At 41.5% G+C, this 20,661-nt stretch overlaps 1 protein-coding gene across 2 annotated transcripts; it reads right to left on the bottom strand.

Moving 5' to 3' along the window:
- Positions 1 to 579: 579 nt before the first annotated feature.
- On the bottom strand, positions 580 to 3,839 carry LOC123181214 (uncharacterized). 2 transcript variants are annotated; one of them, XM_044593472.1, is made up of 11 exons: positions 3,646 to 3,839; positions 3,461 to 3,540; positions 2,752 to 2,857; positions 2,201 to 2,299; positions 2,031 to 2,096; positions 1,775 to 1,891; positions 1,405 to 1,479; positions 1,204 to 1,306; positions 1,064 to 1,111; positions 863 to 984; positions 580 to 748 (listed from the first exon to the last, which is right to left on the bottom strand). In XM_044593472.1, exons 1-11 carry the CDS (start codon positions 3,811 to 3,813, stop codon positions 647 to 649), a joined length of 1,086 nt encoding a protein of 361 aa, XP_044449407.1. In that variant the 5' UTR covers positions 3,814 to 3,839; the 3' UTR covers positions 580 to 646. The 2 variants fall into 2 exon arrangements, with proteins under 2 accessions (XP_044449407.1, XP_044449408.1); XM_044593473.1 differs by lacking the exon at positions 1,064 to 1,111.
- Between the last annotated feature and the right edge of the window lie 16,822 nt (positions 3,840 to 20,661).

The following is a 20,661-nucleotide window of genomic DNA, read 5'->3' as shown; positions in this document are numbered from 1 at the left end:
ATCCTGACTAATTTAATGCTTTTAAAATCCAGTTTTAACCATAAAGACTAACTATCCCAGCTTTAAGAAATATGCTCACCAAAAGAAAATGAACTTATGTATAAAACTCGAAAATACCAAGGAAATACCGGTGGATCCATAGATTAACAGTGACCAGGGAACCTATGCAATTCAGGGAACAAACATTTTAGTGTTAGATGAACAAAGCCAACATTAAAAAATCTATCCGTTGTCTAACTTATAAAATAGGTGATTCCTCTTAAGGCTGTCTTTCAAGAGGACAGTCTGTTATGCTTCCCTGAAAATAAGTAATATTAGTATCAACTCTTCATTGCTTTGCTGCATATAGTGTCACACTTCTGTTTCCAGGAGCTAAGTGCTTTAACCGTGTAAGATCAATACTGCAATACTGGATGTACTGTCAAACTAAATGCCTATAAAACAGAGATGCCATGTAGGTACTTGAGGGTGACGAGTATTAAGCTTGGGAATCTCTAGTACAGAACCCTCCACGAGTCCGGTGAGCCGACAAAGAGTTTGACTACCGCAAAGTATTCTTCTAGTAAAAAAATGGCTAAATTGTAGAATCATTATTTCTCATTTATTGGATATAACTGGTTCTGAAATTACAAATGTACCATAAAAGTTACGCAGCTGGGCCTTGAAGCCGGTTCACTATTTCCTCTGCTCTAGCTTGTATCTCTTTTATATATTCGACAAGTACCCGTTGCTGATAAGAACCTCCTTCCTGTCAAAAATAAAAATAAAAATTACAGAGACAAAATTGTGCGAGGGGATGCTCAGGGCAAGGCACTGACAAGTTAAAATAGTTACGTAGAACTCAGGAGGTTATGAATCTTACCGTGCGAATCAAGATTCTCTCAATTCTCTTCTTGGTAACAGCGTAAAATTCTTCAGGTGAAACATCTCCCTTTCCAACTGTAAGTCCATCAAGCAACAGCCTATTCCAGTCATTTTCAGGAGCTGCATTTGCGCAAACTCAACATATCAGAGGCGCTGATTATAGACACAATATAAACAATCTCTTGGGTAAAATTCATACCCTCTATTATCGATTCAAGAAACTTTTCAGGCACTACAACCTCTCCCCCTGAGAATGTCAACACAGGCACTCAAGACTCAACCAAAAGACGCAGTTATTTCTCAATATTTGTAGCTGGGAAGACATAAAGAAAGGATTACCTTTATAAGCGTAACTGCGCTTTCGGAGAAAGTTGGAAGCATATAGTTGCAACACCTTTTGCAGCATTACTTGAAGCCCTGGCTTATCTACTTCGTCTTTAGCCTAAACACATGTAAATATTACTAATATCAAGAATAATCCACGTTATATAATAATATAAAACAACTCAAACCTAGAAAGCAATAAATAGTAGCACTTACTTGCCTCAGTTGAGCATTAACTTCTGACAGAAAACTCTCATCTAGCTGTCCTTCTTTTTCTCTATTTGATATTTCCTTGGGATGTCAAGAAGACATTAAAAATCAGAGCACAATATGGAGAACGAGGTAAAATACTAGTATGGCTTAAAATTACATTTTAACATACACATCTTTGGAGCCCAAACAATTCAGTTTCAAGAAAGTAACTGCAGGTACTTCTTTCGGAATTGATAAAAGAAACTTGCGCAAAGCATGACTGAAATTAAATTATATAAGCAGGACAGATGTCCATATTCTTGCACTGATTATCACATTTGACAATTATAATGTGAAAAGCAACTACTGTATAGAACAAGAGATGTGTGCTTACTTTTTCCATCAATATGAGAGCCTCCGGATTTCTCGGTGGCCACATCGCATCTTCTCCTTCATTCATAACAGGACTAATAATTGCCTTCAGAACATCAGTCGACTGTTCAATCTTCTCCTGAATCATAGGGATTAAATTAGCAGCATGCAAGGAATGCGTAGTAATCATATTAAAAATACAAAGCCTTGAGAATTCACATCAAGTGGCAGACAGTAGCACTTAAATGAGGATATCCATGAAAGAACATGGCTCTTACATCAGTCTTGTGGACGACACGGTCAACTATGTTCATGACATTCTCTGCCAGTTCTTCATAATCTTTCTGAAAAACAAATGGGAGATGGACACAATAAAAAGTGAGAAAATTGATGATAAAAAAGACAATAACCGCAATTAGTAGAAATAAATCCAGATGTGCAACCATACTTTATCATCATCCAATTTGCATAGATCAATCCGAGCAGCCAGCCGAACCCAGAAACCCTCACTGAACGCTAGAATATTTTCAACCACTATTAGATCAAGCTGTTTTCATGTAAGAAGGTACATTAGTTCTTCATCTGGTACTTTTATGAAAAACGATAAAATTAATACACTCAAAGATTTGTCAACTGAACAAATCATATCATACCTGAAATATACTAGGCATACTAATAAAATCTAGCCGCATATTTGGGCACACTTCGAACGCTCTCAACATACACACACAAAAAAAGCAAATTTGATAGCTCATAAGGATCTCCTATACTTTAAGTAGCTAATCAAATGTCACCAACCAACCAATGCCAAGCTTGGTTCTACCAATTATGAAATAAGCATGGGGAGGATACTCGAAGCACATATGAGCCCAAGGTTTACATATTGAATGAACTGATGATATACAACAAATCTAGTTCAACACTGAAATATAGGGAAAGGAATTGTAGCTTCTTGTGACAAGAAAGATCAGTAAAACTGAAGATATGCAGCATGGTTACCTCTCTGGGATTTGCATCTCTAAGCATATCAATCAGCCTATCCACTTCAATGGTCTTTTTGAAGGATTCTTCAGGGCCTTTAACGGCTGCGCATAAGAAAGTGTTCCTGTTTTGTATTGAAATCATAAGTTTTTACCGAACAACATGAATTCCACTTCACACCATCTAGTCCCATGCAATCTCTAATCGAAAAATAAAATGTTCGAAAGCAAAATCACATAATGACTCACATGTACTCCCTCTGTCTCAAAATGTAAAACGTGTTTTGACACTAGACAGAGGGAGTATATGGTAGTATCAGAGTTCATGAACAAACATAGAATGAAAATACTTATACAACAACCAGAAGTTTCCATCACTAGCAAAAATATTATGACTTTCTAGCATTGGTCATGCTTGCTAACCTGTTTAGCGCTGTAGGGCCCATCTACTTAAATTTCCACACTCACATTTAGTGAATGTAAACAATGCTATTACCACTACAAATTGGAAACTGTGCACAGTACAAAAATTTCCCCAACTCATGTATGATGTATCTCCCAATCCCATACAATTTCAGCTAAGCAGGTAACATGAACTGTCCTTTTGTAATTAGAGAAATAAGTTAAACCAGTTTAGACAAAATGTCGTTCCTTCAAACCGGAAAGCATCCAGTATACACAAGAGAACCAAACTGAAAGAAAACAGAGAGCAAGCGCACAGCACGAACCTCTTCCGCGGATGCGCGTGGAAGGCTCTCCTCCGAGAGGAATGCGTAGGGATCCCCCAGCACCATTGGCGCAGCGACCCCTAGCCAGTACAGAATGGATTAAAGGAAGAAAGCAAACGGCCAAAGAACCCTTGAGCTCGCTGGGGAAGGAGAAGAACAGAGGCGCGAGATGAAGAGGGCGCAACCGCAAGCCGGGGCGGGGACGGGGACGGCGGCGGGCGGAGCGACGTGGAGGCGGTGGCCGTCGCCATGTGCGGCCCGGCGGGAGCGAAGCGGGGTGGAGGGTAGAGAGAGCGCGCGCGTGGTCCGCTCCACGAATCCCAAATCCAATCCTGACAAGTAGGAGTGGCCATTCGAGGGCTAGTTTAGTTTGGCTGCCCTCTTTTCTTTTTTCCTTCGAAAAACACTAGGGGCTCCTTTGATTCAAAGGAATTTTATAAGATTTTCTAGAGGATTGAAATCCTTAGGATTTTTTTCTATGTTGATATTTTAATTGATTAGATTCCATAGAAATTTTTCCTATAGAATCTTTTGTGCTACACTTCATAGAAAATCTCTCATGAAATAGGCTTTCGCTCCGCTTTATAAATAAAGCAACGATCCATACAATCAGATAACGGCTGGGGCCACAGCACAATCAAGTCCAAGAAATCATAAAAGAAATAGAAAAAAGAGCCACCTAGTGGCAGCCGCGAAGCGACACTACGGGGACGACAGTCGATACACTTCATAGAAAATCTAACATCCACTCCAACCTCTTTTTACAATTCCTTTGTTTTTCCTGTGGCAATAAACACTCATTGCTAATCCTATAGGATTCAAATGAGCATGCCACTTCAACCCTATACTTTTTTTATTCCTACATTTTCAAAATCCTACGAATCAAAGAGGCCCTAGGTTCTGTTTCGAACAAATCAAAAACCTAGGAATTTTGAATGATGGGATTTCTATAGAGAATTTTCATTTGGTGCCGTTTTGACAACGAAACTACTAACCTACGTTTCTTGAAATTCCCGTAGAATAGGAAGAAAAGTATACTTTTCGTCCTTCAACTTTTGACGGAGTTTAGATTTGGTTACTCATCTTCGAAACCGGACAACTTGCACCCACAACTACTGAAACCGAACAAGATTCATCCCTGGTCTCGATTTTGAGCGGTTTTGGTGTTGGCTCACCCCGGTTTTGACCGGTGCTGACTTAAATACGTGTATATCTTTCAAATCTGTGAATCTTGTAAAATTCATGTACTTTTTCCAAATCTCTGTACTTTTCACGTTTGCGTAAAAAAATTCAAATTCGCATACCTTTTTAAAATCCACACTATTTTCAAATCCACATACTTTTTCAAGTTCACATAATTTTGCAAATTCGCATACTTTTTTCTAGTTCGCATATTTTTTCTCAAATCCGCGTACTTTTTTCATGTTCGTGCACTGCTTTCAAATCCGTGTACCTTTTCAAATTCATGAACTTTTATAGAAAGTACGCGGATTTGAAAAAAACACTTCAACTTGAAAATGGTATGCAGACCTGAATAAAATAAACGGATTTGAAGAAAGTACGCGAATTTGAGTCAAAACACGGTCAAAACCGGCAAAAGTCAGCACCAAAACCGGTGAAAACCGTGTCCAGGGACGAACCTTGTCCTTTTTAGTAGTTCAGGGTGCAAGTTGTCCGGTTTCGGAGTTGACGGACCAAATCTATGAAGGAAATATGCCCTAGAGGCAATAATTATTTATTTCTTTATATCATGATAAATGTTTATTATTCATGCTAGAATTGTATTAACCAGAAACATGATACATGTGTGAATATATAGACAAACAGAGTGTCACTAGTATGCCTCTACTTGACTAGCTCGTTGATCAAAGATGGTTATGTTTCCTAGCCATTGACATGAGTTGTCATTTGATTAACGGGATCACATCATTAGGAGAATGATGTGATTGACTTGACCCATTCCGTTAGCTTAGCACTCGATCGTTTAGTATTCTGCTATTGCTTTCTTCATGACTTATACATGTTCCTATGACTATGAGATTATGCAACTCCCGTTTACCGGAGGAACATTTTGTGTGCTACCAAACGTCACAACGTAACTGGGTGATTATAAAGGTGCTCTACAGGTGTCTCCAAAGGTACTTGTTGGGTTGGCGCATTTCGAGATTAGGATTTGTCACTCTGATTGTCGGAGAGGTATCTCTGGGCACACTCGGTAATGCACATCACTATAAGCCTTGCAAGCATTGCAACTAATGAGTTAGTTGCGGGATGATGTATTACGGAACGAGTAAAGAGACTTGCCGGTAACGAGATTGAACTAGGTATTGAGATACCGACGATCGAATCTCGGGCAAGTAACATACCGATGACAAAGGGAACAACGTATGTTGTTATGCGGTCTGACCGATAAAGATCTTCGTAGAATATGTAGGAGCCAATATGGGCATCCAGGTCCCGCTATTGGTTATTGACCAGAGAGGTGTCTCGGTCATGTCTACATAGTTCTCGAACCCGTAGGGTCCGCACGCTTAACGTTCGTTGACGATATAGTACTATGAGTTATGTATGTTGGTGACCGAATGTTGTTCGGAGTTTTGGATGAGATCACGGATATGACGAGGAACTCCGGAATGGTCCGGAAGTAAAAATTGATATGTGGATAGTAGTGTTTGATCTCCGGAAAGGTTGTAGAATCCATCGGAAGGGGTTCTGGATGTTTCCCGAAATGTTTGGGCACGAGAACACTTTATCTGGGCCAAAGGGGAAAGCCCACGAGGTTTTTGGAAAGCGCAAAAGGAAGTTTTGCGGAGTCCAGGGGCCAGACGCCAGGGTCCCTGGCGTCTGGGTCCAGACGCCGGGAACCCTGGCGTCTGGCCCTGGAGTCCTTCTCGGACTCTTGCCTTTCGAGTGAAACCGACTTTGTGGAGGTTTTTACTCCAAGTTTCGACCCCAAGGCTCAACATATAAATAGAGGGGTAGGGCTAGCACCCAAGACACATCAAGAAACACCAAGCCGTGTGCCGGCAACCCCGTCCCCTCTAGTTTATCCTTCGTCATAGTTTTCGTAGTGCTTAGGCGAAGCCCTGCGGAGATTCTTCTTCACCAACACCGTCACCACGCCGTCGTGCTGTCGGAACTCATCTACTACTTCGCTCGTCTTGCTGGATCAAGAAGGCGAGGACGTCATCGAGCTGAACGTGTGCAGAACTCGGAGGTGTCGTGCGTTCGGTACTTGGATCGATCGGATCGTGAAGACGTACGACTACATCAACCGCGTTGATAAACGCTTCCGCTTACGGTCTACGAAGGTATGTAGACAACACTGTCCCCTCTCGTTGCTATACATCACCGTGATCTTGCGTGTGCGTAGGAATTTTTTTGAAATTACTACGTTCCCCAACAGTGGCATCCGAGCCTGGTTTTATGCGTAGATGTTATATGCACGAGTAGAACACAAGTGAGTTGTGGGCGATACAAGTCATACTGCTTACCAGCATGTCATACTTTGGTTCGGCGGTATTGTTGGATGAAGCGGTCCGGACCGACATTACGCGTACGCTTACGCGAGACTGGTTCTACCGACGTGCTTTGCACACAGGTGGCTGGCGGGTGTCAGTTTCTCCAACTTTAGTTGAACCGAGTGTGGCTACGCCCGGTCCTTGAGAAGGTTAAAACAACACTAACTTGACGAACTATCGTTGTGGTTTTGATGCGTAGGTAAGAACGGTTCTTGCTAAGCCCGTAGCAGCCACGTAAAACTTGCAACAACAAAGTAGAGGACGTCTAACTTGTTTTTGCAGGGCATGTTGTGATGTGATATGGTCAAGACATGATGCTATATTTTATTGTATGAGATGATCATGTTTTGTAACCGAGTTATCGGCAACTGGCAGGAGCCATATGGTTGTCACTTTATTATATGCAATGCAATCGCCCTGTAATGCTTTACTTTATCACTAAGCGGTAGCGATAGTCGTAGAAGCAATAGTTGGCGAGACGACAACGATGCTACGATGGAGATCAAGGTGTCGCGCCGGTGATGATGGTGATCATGATGGTGCTTCGGAGATGGAGATCACAAGCACAAGATGATGATGGCCATATCATATCACTTATATTGATTGCATGTGATGTTTATCTTTTATGCATCTTATTTTGCTTAGATCGACGGTTGCATTATAAGATGATCTCTCACTAAATTTCAAGGTATAAGTGTTCTCCCTGAGTATGCACCGTTGCGAAAGTTCTTCGTGCTGAGACACCACGTGATGATCGGGTGTGATAGGCTCTACATTCAAATACAACGGGTGCAAAACAGTTGCACACGCGGAATACTCAGGTTAAACTTGACGAGCCTAGCATATGCAGATATGGCCTCGGAACACTGAGACCGAAAGGTCGAGCGTGAATCATATAGTAGATATGATCAACATAGTAATGTTCACCATTGAAACTACTCCATATCACATGATGATCGGACATGGTTTAGTTGATATGGATCACGTGATCACTTAGAGGATTAGAGGGATGTCTATCTAAGTGGGAGTTCTTGAGTAATTTGATTAATTGAACTTTAATTTATCATGAACTTAGTCCTGGTAGTATTAGCATATCTATGTTGTAGATCAATAGCTCGCGTTGTTGCTCCCCGTTTAATTTTTATATGTTCCTAGAGAAAACTAAGTTGAAAGATGTTAGTAGCAATGATGCGGATTGGATCCGTGATCTGAGGTTTATCCTCATTGCTGCACAGAAGAATTATGTCGTTGATGCACCGCTAGGTGACAGACCTATTACAGGAGCAGATGCAGACGTTATGAACGTTTTTACAAAAGCTCGGTATGAAGACTACTTGATAGTTAAGTGCACCATGCTTTACGGCTTAGAACCGGGACTTCAAAAATGTTTTGAACGCCACGGAGCATATAAGATGTTCCAAGAGTTGAAATTGGTATTTCATACTCATGCCCGTGTCGAGAGGTATGAGACCTTTGACAGTACTTTGCCTACAAGATGGAGGAGAATTGCTCAGCTAGTGAGCATGTGCTCAGATTGTCTGGGTACTACAATTGCTTGAATAGTTCTCTAGTCACTATCACCAAGTTACTAGAACTTCGTGATGAACTATAATATGCAAGGGATGACGAAAACAATTCCCAAGCTCTTCGCGATGCTAAAATCGGCGAAGGTAGAAATCAAGAAAAACATCAAGTGTTGATGGTTGACAAGACCACTAGTTTCAAGGAAAAGGGTAAAGGGAAAAAAGGGGAACTTCAAGAAGAACAGCAAGCAAGTTGCTGCTCAAGTGAAGAAGCCCAAGTCTGGACCTAAGCCTGAGACTAAGTGCTTCTACTGCAAAGGGACTGGTCACTGGAAGCGGAACTACCCCAAGTATTTGGCGGATAAGAAGGATGGCAAAGTGAACAAGCTATATTTGATATACATGTTATTGATGTGTACTTTACTAGTGTTTATAGCAACCCCTCAGTATTTGATACTAGTTCAGTTGCTAAGATTAGTAACTCAAAACGGGAGTTGCAGAATGAACAGAAACTAGTTAAGGGTGAAATGACGATGTGTGTTGGAAGCAGTTCCAAGATTGATATGATCATCATCGCACACTCCCTATACTTTCGGGATTAGTGTTGAACCTAAATAAATGTTATTTGGTGTTTGCGTTGAGCATAAATATGATTTGATCATGTTTATTGCAATGCGGTTATTCATTTAAATTAGAGAATAATTGTTGTTTTGTTAACATGAATAAAACCTTCTATGGTCATACACCCAATGAAAATGGTTTGTTGGATCTCGATTGTAGTGATACACATATTCATAATATTGAAGCCAAAAGATGCAAAGTTAATAATGATAGTGCAACTTATTTGTGGCACTGCCGTTTAGGTCATATTGGTGTAAAGCGCATGAAGAAACTCCATGCTGATGGGCTTTTGGAATCACTTGATTATGAATCACTTGATGCTTGCGAACCATGCCTCACGGGCAAGATGACTAAGACTCCGTTCTCCGGAACAATGGAGCGAGCAACAGATTTGTTGGAAATAATACATACTGATGTATGCAGTCCGATGAGTGTTGAGGCTCGCGGTGGGTATCGTTATTTTCTGACCTTCACAGATGATTTGAGAAAATATGGGTATATCTAATTGATGAAACATAAGTCTGAAACATTTGAAAAGTTCAAAGAATTTCAGAGTGAAGTGGAAAATCATCGTGACAAGAAAATAAAGTTTCTACGATCTGATCGCGGAGACAAATATTTGAGTTACGAGTTTGGTCTTCAATTACAACAATGTGGAATAGTTTCTCAAATTCGTGCCACCTGGAACACTACAGCATAATGGTATGTCCGAATGTCATAACCGTACTTTATTGGATATAGTGCAATCTATGATGTTTCTTACCGATTTACCACTATAGTTTTGGGGTTATGCATTAGAGACAGCTGCATTCACATTAAAAAGGGCACCATCTAAATCCGTTGAGACGACACCGTATGAACTGTGGTTTGGCAAGAAACCAAAGTTGTCATTTCTTAAAGTTTGGGGTTACGATGCTTATAAGAAAAAGTTTCATCCTGATAAGCTCAAACCCAAATCGGAGAAATGTGTCTTCATAGGATACCCAAAGGAGACAGTTGGGTACACCTTCTATCACAGATCCGAAGGCAAGATATTCGTTGCTAAGAATGGATCCTTTCTAGAGAAGGAGTTTCTCTCGAAAGAAGTGAGTGGGAGGAAAGTAGAACTTGATGAGGTAACTGTACCTGCTCCCTTATTGGAAAGTAGTTCATCACAGAAATCTGTTCCTGTGACTACTACACCAATTAGTGAGGAAGCTAATGATGATGATCATGTAACTTCAGATCAAGTTACTACCGAACCTCGTAGGTAAACCAGAGTGAGATCCGCACCAGAGTGGTACAGTAATCCTGTTCTGGAGGTCATGTTACTTGACCATGACGAACCTACGAACTATGAGGAAGCGATGATGAGCCCAGATTCCGTGAAATGGCTTGAGGCCATGAAATCTGAGATGAGATCCATGTATGAGAACAAAGTGTGGACTTTGGTTGACTTGCCCGATGATCGGCAAGCCATAGAAAATAAATGGATCTTCAAGAGGAAGATGGACACTGAGAGTAGTGTTACTATCTACAAAGCTAGACTTGTTGAAAAAGGTTTTTGACAAAGTTCAAGGTGTTGACTACGATGAGATTTTCTCACTCGTAGCGATGCTTAAGTCTGTCTGAATCATGTTAGCAAATTGCCACATTTTATGAAATCTGGCAAATGGATGTCAAAACTATGTTCCTTAATGGATTTCTTAAAGAAGAGTTGTATATGATGCAACCAGAAGGTTTTGTCGATCCTAAAGGTGTTAACAAAAAGTGCAAGCTCCAGCGATCCATCTATGGACTGGTGCAAGCATCTCGGAGGTGGAATATACGCTTTGATGAGTTAATCAAAGCATATAGTTTTACATAGACTTGCGGTGAAGCCTGTATTTACAAGAAAGTGAGTGGGAGCACTACATCATTTCTAATAAATATATGTGAATGACATATTGTTAATCGGAAATAATGTAGAATTTTCTGGAAAGCATAAAGGAGTATTTGAAAGGAGTTTTTTCAAAGAAAGACCTCGGTGAAGCTGCTTACATATTGAGCATCAAGATCTATAGAGATAGATCAAGACGCTTGATAAGTTTTTTCAATGAGTACATACCTTGACAAGATTTTGAAGTAGTTCAAAATGGAACAGTCAAAGAAAGAGTTCTTGCCTGTGTTACAAGGTGTGAAATTGAGTAACACTCAAAGCTCGACCACGGCAGAAGATAGAAAGAGAATGAAAGTCATTCCCTATGCCTCAGCCATAGGTTCTATAAAAGTATACCATGCTGTGTACCAGATCTATTGTATACCCTACACTGAGTTTAGCAAGGGAGTACAATAGTGATCTAGGAGTAGATCACTGGACAGCGGTCAAAATTATCCTTAGTGGAATAAGGATATGTTTCTCAATTATGGAGGTCACAAAAGGTTCGTCGTAAAGGGTTACGTCGATGCAAATTTTGACACTAATCCAGATAACTCTATTCTCAATCTGGATACATATTGAAAGTGGGAGCAATTAGCATTGTTGACATAGAAATTTGCAAAATACATACGGATCTGAATATTGCAGAACCGTTGACTAAACTTCTCTCACAAGCAAAACATGGTCACACCTTAGTACTCTTTGGGTGTTAATCACATAACGATGTGAACTAGATTATTGACTCTAGTAAACCCTTTGGGTGTTGGTCACATGACGATGTGAACTATGGGTGTTAATCACATGGTGATGTGAACTATTGGTGTTAAATCACATGGCGATGTGAACTAGATTATTGACTCTAGTGCAGGTGGGAGACTGAAGGAAATATGCCCTAGAGGCAATAATTATTTATTTCCTTATATCATGATAAATGTTTATTATTCATGCTAGAATTGTATTAACCGGAAACATGATACATGTGTGAATACATAGACAAACAGAGTGTCACTAGTATGCCTCTACTTGACTAGCTCGTTGATCAAAGATGGTTATGTTTCCTAGCCATTGACATGAGTTGTCATTTGATTAACGGGATCACATCATTAGGAGAATGATGTGATTGACTTGACCCATTCCGTGAGCTTAGCACTCGATCGTTTAGTATGTTGCTATTGCTTTCTTCATGACTTATACATGTTCCTATGACTATGAGATTATGCAACTCCCGTTTACCGGAGGAACATTTTGTGTGCTACCAAACGTCACAACGTAACTGGGTGATTATAAAGGTGCTCTACAGGTGTCTCCAAAGGTACTTGTTGGGTTGGCGCATTTCGAGATTAGGATTTGTCACTCTGATTGTCGGAGAGGTATCTCTGGGCACACTCGGTAATGCACATCACTATAAGCCTTGCAAGCATTGCAACTAATGAGTTAGTTGCGGGATGATGTATTACGGAACGAGTAAAGAGACTTGCCGGTAACGAGATTGAACTAGGTATTGAGATACCGACGATCGAATCTCGGGCAAGTAACATACCGATGACAAAGGGAGCAACGTATGTTGTTATGCGGTTTGACCGATAGAGATCTTCGTAGAATATGTAGGAGCCAATATGGGCATCCAGGTCCCGCTATTGGTTATTGACCAGAGAGGTGTCTCGGTCATGTCTACATAGTTCTCGAACCCGTAGGGTCCGCACGCTTAACGTTCGTTGATGATATAGTACTATGAGTTATGTATGTTGGTGACCGAATGTTGTTCGGAGTTTTGGATGAGATCACGGATATGACGAGGAACTCCGGAATGGTCCGGAAGTAAAAATTGATATGTGGATAGTAGTGTTTGATCTCCGGAAAGGTTCCGGAATCCATCGGAAGGGGTTCCGGATGTTTCCCGAAATGTTTGGGCACGAGAACACTTTATCTGGGCCAAAGGGGAAAGCCCACGAGGTTTTTGGAAAGCGCAAAAGGAAGTTTTGCGGAGTCCAGGGGCCAGACGCCAGGGTCCCTGGCGTCTGGGTCCAGACGCCGGGAACCCTGGCGTCTGGCCCTGGAGTCCTTCTCGGACTCTTGCCTTTCGGGTGAAACCGACTTTGTGGAGGTTTTTACTCAAAGTTTCGACCCCAAGGCTCAACATATAAATAGAGGGGTAGGGCTAGCACCCAAGACACATCAAGAAACACCAAGCCGTGTGTCGGCAACCCCGTCCCCTCTAGTTTATCCTCCGTCATAGTTTTCGTAGTGCTTAGGCGAAGCCCTGCGGAGATTGTTCTTCACCAACACCGTCACCACGCCGTCGTGCTGTCGGAACTCATCTACTACTTCGCCCGTCTTGCTGGATCAAGAAGGCGAGGACGTCATCGAGCTGAACATGTGCAGAACTCGGAGGTGCCGTGCGTTCGGTACTTGGATCGGTCAGATCGTGAAGACGTACGACTACATCAACCGCGTTGATAAACGCTTCCGCTTACGGTCTACGAGGGTACGTAGACAACACTCTCCCCTCTCGTTGCTATGCATCACCATGATCTTGCGTGTGCGTAGGATTTTTTTTGAAATTACCACGTTCCCCAACAATCTAGACTCTGCCTAAAGTTGAGGGACGAAAAGTATACTTTTCTCTAGAATGGGCCATACCATATGAAGTTTACGGGGGAAACAAACCTGTGGTCCTCCCTCATGTTTTCGTCTCTTTGTGTCTACAATTTTTGTGTGTTCTCCCTAGTGACATCCAGACGATAGTTTTGCAGTTTTCATGTAGCTTTAGTTCATGTAGGAATACGAGATTCATGTCATTTCAGTTTCTGCATTTTTCTTGTTCCTACGTCTTGAGTTCATGTGTTCCAAATGGGACGAGGAACTTGGCCTTTACCTCCTCCATACATAAGACTTCGATGATATGCCACTATATACTTTGAAACTGATAATTGTCACACTTAACTGTGGTACCTTAAGTATTTGTCGTTTTAAACTTGATACTTTTTTTCGTAAATGCTAACAACACAACTCTTCATTAATCTCGAATAAGAGGTATGGAGTAAGCATGAGTGCAAGTGGGTGGAACCCCAACAAAATGAAAACCCCATCACTACTAGTCAAGTTCCAGCGGTCGGTTTATTAGGGACCAGATCTTTGAAAGACTGATGGTGTGGCAATCATTCATCTTGTGATGAACTCCGAGGCACTTGGTTGATGGGTGAATCCATGCTTTGGAAGATCTCTTCGTTCCTCTCTTCCAAGTTGCCCACCAAACCAATTGCACAAGAGAGTTCCACACCATGCATGCAGTGAACTTTGGGCATGGCGACGCAACCCGCCTACCACAAGTCCACGAGGGGAGTACAACTAGTGACGGGGAGAGCGCGTCAGGAAGTTTGAATTGTTGTAGGACCTCGACCCCAAATTCCTGTGAGAAGGGGAAGTAGGCCAGCATATGGGCGGCGACGTCTAGAGTGGAACGATAGAGAGAGCATGGTGGATCATGAGGCCATCCTTGCTTCGCGAGGTTGTATGTCACCAGGCACTTGCCCAGCGTAGCCAACCACGTGAACACTTTTGGCGGGGTGGCATTCGAAAAAGATGTGGTCCACGTCTTCTAGCCATTGCACACAACACGTGACATGTCCAACAGGTCATGCCTCTTTGATGCCTAGGTTTGCAAGGGATACAACTCTTGATCTATTGCCAAACTGAAGGATCAAAGGACCGACTAGAGGGCGGATGAATAGGAGATTGTAATTTTTTTTGAAGTTTTTCTACGCAAATTTGGATAGTGTGGGTAAAGTATGTTCTCTTGATGTGCAGTCTACAGTGAGAACAAAGTATATGGTGCAACAAGCAAGCAAACAACAAGATAAACAAGGGCAACAAGTTAGCTAGCAAGCATTAACACGGAGTAAAAAAGGTGTGGAAAAGAATTAACCACAAGTTGGAGAAGATGATATATCCCCAAGTTCACACTCTTGGGGAGTGCTAATTTACTTTGGACAGGTGCGGATGCCAAAGCTTTCTGAATGCCACCAATCGCTCGCCCTATTCTCCTTTGAGTGACCCCAATGGAATGAGACTTGAAACACTCGTGGTTGGACTTGAAGGCGCCCATCATATCTTTACGAACTTCCCTGGAGCACACCACAACAAGGAAGCTTATGTAAGGAGTCCAACTGTCTAGGAGTGTCCAACAACCTCAGTATAAACAAGATCCACCTAGGATCAAGGGGGATTCAAATTTTCTTTGGTGAGAGTGTAGATATTGGTCTCCTCTTGCACTCCCTAAAGTACGATCAAGTTTGGTTGGCGATACGGCTCAAACGTATCTAATTTTCAAACATTTGTGATTGGTTTTTGGAACCAAAACTTTCTCTAGTGAATAAAAACTAATCGAGGTTGAGGTTGTTTTCAGCAAAATGTCCATGCTATAATCTTTCTGTGCGGGAAAGTGTTCGGGAAAAATAAAAGAAATACGGAATGGCCTAGACTTGGGCCAAGGGGAGGTGCCCCCTAGGCGCGCACATCCCTAAGGGCCTACACATGGTGCCTAGGGCGCGAGCGTCCCCTGATGGCCCCCGGATTTATATTATCCTAACACGCTCCTCAGATTTATCGTTGATTTTTTTTTGTGAGGTAGAAGCACGAACACCATTATTCTTCACCCCAAATGGCTGCTGGAGATAGGGTCTTTCCTTAGAGGGTACGAAATTGGAAAGTAGGGTCAACTTGCCATAATATATAGCCCAACTTGATCAGTCTTAGAGTAGCCGCCTATGGAACCGCCCCCGAGTCAACAATGCACCCGATCGCGAGCCTTATATGGGTTTCATAGTCAGCCTTCTCTTTCAAGAACGTGCCTTCTAAACTCGTTGTTTCGCTTGCAGATTGGAGTTTCCTACTGACTATCCTGGTTCTTGATACCGCCGGCCGGGAATAAGTACCTATCCCTTACAGGAATCGAACCCGTGTCTTTGACATGAAAAGACGATGTCCTAGCCTCTGGACAAAAGGGACCTAAAATCTATTTATCCAAATTGGAAGAGAAAACGTTCTGTAACCTACATATACCATATGGAAACACATTACACCACAAGGAAAATGCCACTTGAGGTACATGTATGCATCCACTTCATCGGATGATCCAACGCAAAAAGTATGAGATTTCTATTCTCTAGCGCTCGTCATATAGAAAAGGTATCTAGCTCATCCCTCTAGCGCTCGTAAAAGAAATCCTTCTTGTCCGAGAAGGCAACAACCATTTCATTTCTTTAACCCGGATTGCATTGGAGACTTCACCATCCACATTGTCAACCCCTTGTCCAAAATCGTCATCATGTGATCCCAAACCGTGTGCGTGATACATGGCAAACAAGATGTGTGTGATACATGGCAAACAGCCGACTCGGATAAACTGTTTGCGATGAGAAATTATAACACAGACGGTCAATGCAGTTACTTCGTGTGCGATTCTGTGTGTACAAAAAACTTTGAAAAATGCAAACTAGTTGCTTGCGGTGGCGGAGTATCGCACACGATGCGTCTGTGAGTACTCGTGTGCAATGAGTAGTATGTTACACATAAGTTTCTTTATGTTAACATGTGTGTGGATTTGCAATATGAACAGTTAATATGCAAATGCCTTCTGGTCATCGGGCACACGCTTGAACTCAATGAACTGTGTACGATACTAATACTTTCCATGAAAATTTATGAACATGGGTAACAACATTTGAATAACATATATATAGTGGTTACACTATTCGACAAAAGGAGGATCTTCGTAACACGGTTTTGACAACCATATGGTCCATATCTATATACTTAACATAGTAACAACTATCACATTTTAAGAGGCTAAGGGCCAACAACCATATGGTCCATATCTACATACTTAACATATATAGTAACAGCTAGCACATTTTAAGAGGCTGAGGGCCAACAACCACAACTATCCACTGGAACCAGCTTGATCACGACGACTAGGCATCTCGTCAATGAAAAGGAAGAGCCCACCTGTGCCTTGGTAGATCATGAGTAGAACGGTGTCTCCAATTTTCCAATATGGATGCATTGCCACGAGAAGCAAGAACTTGTTAATTTGAATGGTTCCATTTCTGCGGGAAATGCAGTACCTTGCAATCACTTTGGCGTTATTAGCAGGCACAAGTGTAATTCGACCACGCCGGAAAATCGATCCAGGAACTGCTACAGGGGGCAATTTCTGTTGACATGTAGAATAAAAAACAATTATAACATATCGTTGAAGATATATATAGTTTATGAGCATCAACATTACAATAAGACTTTTTACCAGCGTTTTGTGCACACAATTGGTCTTGTTCAGTGTGTGCACCATAGGTCTAATTAATCCCATCCAAAATCCAGCGTACACTATGCTATCTCTGTCAGATTATCAACAAAGTTTATGACATGCTTCAAGTCCTTCCAATGAAATTTGGTACGCTTAGTAACATACGGATCGTTCACTATGCATCCAACATATCCTGCTTAAAAGGTGGAAAGGTATTATTTATTCAGAACATGGCAGAAGAATATATAGTGCGCATAAATTGGTAAATAGAATTTGTTACTGCCTAGGAACGGAGTCAGAATATAATATCACAATTGGTTGCTTAAATAGTGATCAATTGGTTGCTTAAATAGTAATATGACAGCAAGGAGAAAGTTGAAAGGACACTAACCTCGATCAGACTTTGATCGGCTGATGACGTTGGGGAAGTAAACATCCATGTTAATTAGAGCAGGCTGTGGTGCACACACTAGAATTTTATTGTCAGCTTTCAGTTCATAACACTTAGACATTTTTCTCCAAAGGTCCGCATTAAAATAGGAGTGACCATCTTTATCAAATTTTATGCTAACCGTCGTTGTAAATCCATGCTGCGTTGTCAATATGACATCCCGGGAGTCATCAGCAAAGTAAAGCCCAAGATTTCCTTCTACTCTTGTTCTTGCAAAGTAAGGGATATACTGCTTGAAATGAAAATTAAGATCGTAAATTAGATATATTGAAATAACAGAGCAAGATGCAAATATGGGAGTAAATGATAGAACATATCCATATATATGTGTGTGTGTGTGTGTGTGCGCGCGTGTGTGTGTGAAAGCAAAGTACAAAAATATAGAATTAAAAATAGATAATGTAACAAAGATTTGATGCAAATATATAGATAATGTAGCAACAAACGGTATATGTTCACAAATTTAGGCCATGCCGACCGTGGTAGGTTGAGATTGAACATACCGAACGCTCCCTGGAGTCATCCGGAATGGTGAGATAGAACTTTGTTTCCGACTGGCCATGACCACAGTTGCCCGATTTGTGCTTGCACTGTGGACACATGAATGAACACCCACGAATCAGCTAGAATAAAAATGATTCCACGACAATTTCCGCCGGTTGATTAACAGCGACGGACGGACTGCGATAAGAGATGAGTGAATATTTCGCTAATTAAGTTGATTACCTTCTCCATGAGAAAAATCCCCGGCCCAATCCCACAGAAAACCCTAGTCGACCAGAGTCTAGAATGCCAGTGCAGATAGGCGGCGGAAAGCGGTGGAGGCGAAATCCGGTGCCGTTTGGAGCGCGACCTACGCCCGCCGCCAACAGTCGTCGAGCTTAGGGTGCAGAGTTGCGGAGGAGTCCGCGGTGAGTGAGTGGGGACGAAGTGGGCGAGGGTTTTCTTTTCCTTTTGCATGTGTGAGTGAACACACACGGTTCGCAGAGGCAACGGAGATGAATCGTGTGCGATAGTAAATCACCGAGATTGAAAGGGGATCCAAATTACCTTTGTCCTTCATCCATGAGTTTTTTTTCTATGATGAACATAAACCCTGCTAATCGCCGTGTTCAAATTTGACACTTTTTCGGGTTCATTTACAATATTTAGGGGATTATGTGCATTTTGTAGGCATTAATGCACGTAATTCAAATTCAAACAATCGGTGCATGAAGGGGTGCACAATAATGGTCTGGAAAAACCATACTCGTGGTATTTAGTAATTTCTCAAGCCTTTTACAAGGAATGGGCAGAGATTTCAATGGAATGCGTGGCAATAGTCAACCACAAACGCGTCATTTGCTGGGTTATCAACTATAGAACAATGAAATATGTGCTTGAAAAACATGACAGCTGGCATGGTGCCATGGTATGGCCTCACCGTGCCCTGGTTAAAAGCTGAGAAGGTTTGATTTATGTCATCACGCGCCCTTCATAAATCGAACCATTCACCGAGGAAGTTCAATGCTTTCGAAAGGGAAATCATCAAGATTGAAGGGGAATCCAAATTTCCGTCCTAGTTTGTCATTCAGTTTTTTTCCAACGATCAACATACCGCCTCAAATGCAACGTGTTAAAATTTGACATTTTTTCGAACTCATTTACCATATTTAGGGGATTATGTGCATTTTCTAGGCATTAATTATGCACATAATTCAAATTCGAACAATCGGTGCATGAAAAGGTGCACAAGAACGGTCTGGAAAACCATGCTCGTGCTATTTAGTACATTCTCATGCCTTTTACAAGGAATGGGCAGATATTTCAAGGAAATGTGTGGCAATAGTCAACCATAAACGCGTCGTTTACTGGGTTAACAACTATACAAAAATGAAATACATTCTTGGAAAAACATGACGCCTGGTGTGGTGCCATGGTATGACCTCACCGTGCCCTGCTAAAAATGTCATCATGCACGCCTTTCATAAAACGAACCATCACTGAGTAAGTTTCATGGTTTCGAGGGGAAAATCACCAAGATTGAAGGGGGGTCCAAATTTTCTTTGTCCTTTGTCCACGAGTTTTTTTCTATGATGAACATACAACCTGCAAATCAACGTGTTCAAACTTGGCACTTTTCCGGGTTCATTTGCCATATTTAGGGAATTATGTGCATTTTCCTAGGTATTAATGCACATAATTCAAGTTCAAACAATCGGTGCATGAAAGGGTCCACAAGAACGGCCTCAAAAACCATGCTCGTGACATTTAGTAAATTCTCATGCCTTTTACAAGGAATAATGGATAGATATTTCGATGAAATGTGTGGCAATAGTCAACCACAAATGTTTGTTTGTTGGGTTTTCAACTATAGAAAAAATAAAATAAATGCTTAAAAAATATGGCGCCTGGCATGGTGCCATGATATAACCTCACCATGCCCTGGTAAAAATTTGAGAAGGATTGGCTTATGTCGTCATGCACGCCCTTCATAAATCGAACAATCACGCAGGATGTTCCATGCTTTCGTGAGGGAAAATCCCCAAGATTGAAGGGGAATCCAAATTTCCGTCCTAGTTTGTCATTCAGTTTTTTCCCAACGATCAACATACCGCCTCAAATGCAACGTGTTCAAATTTGACATTTTCCCGGGCTCATTTACCATATTTAAGGGATTATGTGCATTTTCTAGGCATTAATGGACATAATTCAAATTTGAACAATCATTGCATGAAAAGGTGCACAAGAATAGTCTGGAAAACCATGCTCGTGTTATTTAGTACATTCTCATGCCTTTTACAAGGAATGGGCAAATATTTCAAGGAAATGTGTGGCAATAGTCAACCATAAACGCGTCGTTTACTCGGTTAACAACTATACAAAAAATGAAACACATGGTTGG

The sequence above is a fragment of the Triticum aestivum genome, chromosome 1D (genome assembly GCF_018294505.1).
Source record: "Triticum aestivum cultivar Chinese Spring chromosome 1D, IWGSC CS RefSeq v2.1, whole genome shotgun sequence".
Lineage (NCBI taxonomy): Eukaryota > Viridiplantae > Streptophyta > Magnoliopsida > Poales > Poaceae > Triticum > Triticum aestivum.
This window is presented reverse-complemented; position numbering and strand designations above follow the sequence as displayed.